Source organism: Anomaloglossus baeobatrachus, chromosome 10, assembly GCF_048569485.1.
Source record: "Anomaloglossus baeobatrachus isolate aAnoBae1 chromosome 10, aAnoBae1.hap1, whole genome shotgun sequence".
NCBI classification, from domain to species: Eukaryota; Metazoa; Chordata; class Amphibia; order Anura; family Aromobatidae; genus Anomaloglossus; species Anomaloglossus baeobatrachus.
In genome coordinates, this window is record NC_134362.1 from 127,087,191 (window position 1) to 127,093,190 (window position 6,000).

Consider the following 6,000-nt stretch of genomic DNA (forward strand, 5'->3'; position numbering starts at 1 on the left):
TCACTCAGTTGATTTGCGGTCTCAAGTGGAGGACTCCAGCTGGCCGCGGGTAACCTGAGTTATGACACCGCTGATCGTGCGGCTCTCTTTAGTCACTCAGGAGATTTGTGGTCACCGGTGAGTCCTTCTCCGGTGACCGCAAATCAGGCCGCGGCACACAGACAGAGCCGCGCGGTGACAATGAAGTCGGGTAAAGTTCATCCGAGTTTATTTCGATCGCGCAGCTCTGTCTCGCAGCCAGCCATGCTCTATGGGGATGTAGCAGAGCCAAGTGGGATTGCACTGTCAAAAATGCATTCAAAATGCATTCAAAACTCATTCAAAATGCATGCGTTTTGGATGCATTTTTTTTTGTCAAAGGCAGTGTTTACAGTTGTTCAGTCTGCCAGAGGGTGCATTTTTTTTCTGCACTTTACAGAACGCAGCATGCACACATACCCTAAAAGTAGCAGAATACTCTGACAACATTGTTCCCAGCAGCGACCTAGGATTCAGATGTGTCAAGGCATGTTGCCCATACTGTTCTCGAATTGAGCCCATCCTACCTTCCGACTTTCTTGATTGGCGTAACGAGCACTTGAGCATTTTAGTGCTTGCTCATCACTACTCACCAAACATCTGTCTTGTAGGTGGACCCCACTAGTCTTCATTCCAGTTACACTAACAGCTCAACATTACATTGATTTGGTCAGTCATCCAGTGATATGGCCATTTTCTCAGTGTTCTAGGAGCTTTTTTCCACATAAAACCAGGCCACGTATTATTATCCTACATTATGCACCCTGTGTGGTCTAAACATGATACCGTAACCTGCTGTCTCTAGACTTGTCTCCCATTGAGTAGATCAGGTACATCGTTATTCAGAAAACTATTATTAATCTCATTGATAGCATTCCAAAGTGTTATGGTTCATTATGCTTATACTTGATGCTGAATAAATTGAGATGTTGTTAAAATTTTGTTTACACTTGTTTCATAATTTGCATATCTTGAACATGTCTATCTATACTGTGAATTGCATAATTCCATGTTATTTCCTTCTTGGTGTTACAATGCTAATGTTGAGGAATGTAGAAAGTACTTTATATTTATCTCATCAAGCACTTTGTCATAAGTTGTTCAGTTTTAAATATCCATAGTGTTGGAAGGTTTACTTTAAGACCTCATACTGACATCCGTGATATTTTTGTATGTGTGCAACAACATAGACCATTGTTCATCAGTGTTTTGGATTCGCGTTTCATCTACGTTTGGTCAGTATTTGAGTTATTGACACTTATTACTTCATTTATTTTTTCATACATGAATATCACTAACTGATTATATTGTAAAGCTTCTCATAACATTGCAGTGTTAATTACAGGCCGTATATGGATAGCATACTGATATCATCCAAGGCTTTGCAAGATTTTCACATACTGTACCCATAGACCTATTTCAATCATTTTAGTCTATGATGCAAAAAAAAAAGTGTATGTGAAGAGCTCCATAGATTACAATGGGGTTCATTTACTCTTCATGGAAACCAAAGATAAAAGACATATGTGAAAATGGACATTTGACGGAGGCCTTGGTGGCATAACAGACTAAGCTTTCAAAATTATTAAGTAATAGAATCAGTTTCTTGAGAATACTGAATTAATAACACTGCCAAGCACTACTGTATCTTTTGTCATGTTTAGTTTAAAGGACATCTGTCAACAGGTATTTGGTACCCCAACTGATAGCCGCATGATGTGGCAGCACAGACCATAATTCCAGTGATGTATCACTTATTTACTTGGTGCTGAATTTTTATTAAAAACTTGACCTGCTGTAGAAGTAGTTCTCCAAAATGCTGAGCTCTGTATAACCCCACCCACACCACTGATTGACATCTTTCTGTGTACACTGTGCGTAGCAGAAAGGTAATGGGTGGAGACAGGGATATACAGAGCTCATGAATAGTTAGACTGCTTGGTAGCAGGATTACTAATCCTTCAGTTATGATTTCCTGCTCATAAAACTGTGATTTTGTTTTTTGTTTTTGTTTTTTTTTTTAATCAAACTCAGGACCCACCTAAATCCAAGAAGAAATATTTGAAGCACTACAATTTCATTCAAGTTGTTTATTCACTTTGGATGGAAATAGAATGCACACATGGCAGAATTATAGCGCTTATTCTGAACTAAAAATCTGGTAATTTACAGGATAATTAGTGAGAGAGGCCTTCAAAAATCTCATACGTATACAAGAAAAATCAACATGGCTGTTAAAGTAGTTTCCTGGTCTAAAGTGAGAAGTCTGCAGGCACGCTATGCATCCTCCTCGTGCTTGTACTATGCGCTGTGAGGATTCACCTCTTTAGGCTAAGAACCCACTTTGCTTTTTACCTGCTTTTTCAACTGCAGCGTTTAATGCCAAAATGGATGTGTTCTGCTTTTCAAGCAAAGTCTATGGGAATTTGGGTTTCTAAACCCCACTATGCAGTTCAAACTGCAGCATTTTTGTGGCAGAAATTTGGGCAAAAACTCAGCTTTGCAGTGCAAAACGCAAATGGCAAAAACAATTGACATGTCAAAGCTGAGTTTTTACCCAAAAATAGTGGGGTTTAGAAATCCAAATTCCCATAGACTAAGCTTGAAAAGCAGAACACATCCATTTTGGCATTAAACGCTGCAGTTGAAAAAGCAGGTAAAAAGCAAAGTGGGGTCTTAGCCTTATGAGCTGGGAACGTCGGTCATATGACCGCAAATGTACGATCTTCATGTTCCTGTCCAGAACCCAAATAGTTTGCATCCTCACTCAATACAAGTGTATTGAGTGGGCGCATCAGACTAATGGGTGTGGCCAGCCAGTGGGCGCAGCCTTGCTCAATTCATTCATGTGGAGTGTGGCCCCACCTACTAGTTGGGTTATGCCATGGAACATGAATATAGCTCGATTGTGGTCATGTGACCACCATTTGTGGCTCAGAAACCGCCAAATCCTCATAGCGCCAAATCCTCACAGCGCACTGAGAGGATTCCTAAGTTTTCAGTCACATAGTGACTTCAGGATTATTACTTCAGATTGGACAAGTCCAAAATGCTGTGGATTCTAATTTGCCAGTTGTCAGTTGCCACACATTTTTTATGCATTTCACCCTTTGCAGAGCATCAGACAAAACTTGTAAGTGTGATTTTAATAATGAATTTCATTGCAAATCTGCTGCAGAAAGACTAAGCATGCCAAGCAGCTACCAGAAAAGGCTAGTCAGGTTTTCAAGATTTACCAATAATGTTTTATAATTCAGTGTTTTGTTTACAGTTTGTATGAACTTTTTGTGTTTTTCGGCATTTTTATTTTGTAGTTACTTGGAAGAAGCTGTAATGCATCTTGATCATAGTGACCCTGTGACGAGAGATCACTTGGGAAATATCATCAGTCAAGTGCGGCAGAAACTGTTCCAGTTCTTGCAAGTGGAGTCTCATACCTCTTTACATAAGGCGGCAAGACGACTAATGATTATGCTTCAGGGGCTAGTCTCCTCTGTTAATTAGACTCCTTCCTATGTACAGTCTTTCAACAACTCATCTGATTTGTAAAAAAAAGATTTTTTTTTTTATAATAAACTGTACTTGTTTATACATTACACAGCATACAGTGGAGGGAAATTCCTTGTGATTGTAGCAAAAATAAGCCACAAATTCAGTCTTGATTGAATATCTTTATTGGCTGAATTTTAAAATGTTTATATTCCCTTTATTGTAAAATTGCAGTACAGCTTACCGTATTTAGATGTGTTTTTAGATCATGTGAAATGTACAGTATATCTAATAAATTTTCTTTTTCGCACCTGAACAATCTTCATTGTGTGGTAAAATGACTTGGAAATTGAATCTCCTCGTTAGCATGATTATGGTGTTATCAACCGTGTCCATTTTTTTTATTTTATTTTAGTGGTGATAAAAGAAAATCAGAAATTAAAAAAAAAAAAAAATTCTGGCCTTTTCCATAACTTTCATTTTTTGGTCGATAGAGCTGTGAGAGAGCTTACTTTTTGCTAAGAGAGGGGTTTGTTTTTATGCCATTCAAGGATATTTGTGACATTTTGATTGGCAGGCACGGTACTGCTTAAGGAACGTGCCTCTGACTGTGGAGCCCACCTGACCAATGCTAAAGGAAGCAAGGGTCGTGCCCATGTCCCCTCTTTCCTCCACTCCCTACGTGAGCCATTTATTGGGATGCCCAGCTGACCAACAGGATCACAGGGGAAAGGGGGGTCCAGCCACACCTACAGGGGTTAAATTCAGTGCCCGGGGTCAGTGATTTCCTCTTTCCCTCCGGCTGCCCCACTAGAAGCTTTTGTCTCCTTTTGTTCCTGAGGACCCCATGGAGGCTATTGTCATGGCTGACCCCCTGATGGGGGCCCTGAGGCGGAGAGCGGCACAGGAAGGTGAGCACTGGCTCCAAGCCCTTATTACTGGCCTCAGCGCTCCCCTCCCTGCGCCCTCTCCGGCTCCTCAGGGAATACTATCCATCCCTGGGACTCCGTCCACCACAGCCCCTCCTGACCTCCCCATAGATCAGGCTACACAGGCCTCAGCCTCACTGGCCCCCACCACATCCCCTCCTGACCTTCCCATAGATCAGGGTACACAGGCCTCAGCCTCACTGGCCCCCACCACATCCCCTCCTGACCTCCCCATAGATCAGCATGCACAGTCATCCTTATTCCCCCCAGCAGCCCCTCCTGACCTCCCCATAGTTCAGCCTGAGTGCTCGCTAGTCTCCCACACAAAACACACTCCAGCACCTCCCCCGGGATCCCATCCACATATCCTACATCCTTCCAGCCAGTCGCCAGCCTCCTGCACACGCAGCCTGCAGCGTGGCCTTCAGCCCAAACCAAGCCAAGGGAGCTGCCGGCCCAGGGAGGCAGACGCTCCAAGCGCTGCTCTCGCCCCCCACAGCACCTCCGGGTCACCGGTGAACCCCAGCATCACCGGCGCCGGACAGGACAAGCAGTGCCCCACGTGGAAGCGCCCCGCACCCTCCATAGATCCAGAGCCAGGAGACAAGTCACCGCCTCCTCTTCCAGGCCTAGCATCCTGGCTCCGCCCACCATGCAGCATCATTCCCGGGCACTGCCCACTCCCCTGTTGCAATGCCAGCAGGCGAGCACCTCCCCTGCTACAGGCTCCGCCCCTCCGGCAGGCTCCGGTGTGATGCCTACACAGGAAGCGGAGATCACCAGTGTGCTGGCTACAGCTGCGGGTTGCTCTGCTCGGTCTCCAATGACCGATGAGAGCTTCCTGTATCAGGGCTATAACGTTACACAGAGTGACCGTGCACCAATCACCACTGACACACACAACACCCTCACTAACAGCCCCTCCTCACACAGCCCTTAACAGACATACAATGCCCCCATACTACCACTCATGCCCACCAGCAATGCTCAGTACACCAGTAATCACATAATGCCCACTAACTCTCCCCAATCAGTGCACATCCCAATATTAACCAGCGGAAACCACTTAGTTACTGCCCATAACCCGCCCTGCGAAACAATTAGTACACGTTATAATGTCCCCTTGGTCGCCCCCCAGCGCACCCATAACCACAGCAGGCATAGGCATAGGCGCGGCAGGTCCTCCCCAACCTCCTCCGACGAATCCCGACGCTATTCCCCACCTCCCTCGAAAAGGCAATCCCCACATTACCACCGGAGACACAGCTCCCATAGGAGCCGCCACAGATCACGGTCCTCTAGACGGCGTTCCCCGTCATCATCACAATGGCTTGACACTTTCGAGAGTCCCGATAGACAAGCCCGGCCTCTCGACAGACGCCAGCTGTCACGAGCTGCATCCATGGCTGTCAGCCAGGGAGACCGGTCATCTCCCAGGGCGTCCGGCGAAATTTACCAGACCATCATCCAAGCAGGAGTTCCTTCATCACCACGAGTCGCTCCTCTAGCCATCATCCCAGCGGGAGCCGGAGTCCCTCCATCACCTGGAGTCGCTCCTCCGTCC

The 6,000-nt window shown here is 45.3% G+C and overlaps 1 protein-coding gene across 2 annotated transcripts in view; it reads left to right on the forward strand.

Moving 5' to 3' along the window:
* Nucleotides 1-3,837, forward strand: part of EDC4 (enhancer of mRNA decapping 4) — a 948,906-nt gene extending 945,069 nt beyond the window's left edge. For both annotated transcript variants that reach the window (XM_075325634.1, XM_075325635.1), the window contains one exon: nt 3,333-3,837. In XM_075325634.1, the coding sequence (XP_075181749.1) occupies nt 3,333-3,522 (190 nt within the window). In that variant the 3' untranslated portion in view covers nt 3,523-3,837. The remainder of the gene's footprint in view (nt 1-3,332) is intronic.
* Nucleotides 3,838-6,000: the final 2,163 nt, after the last annotated feature.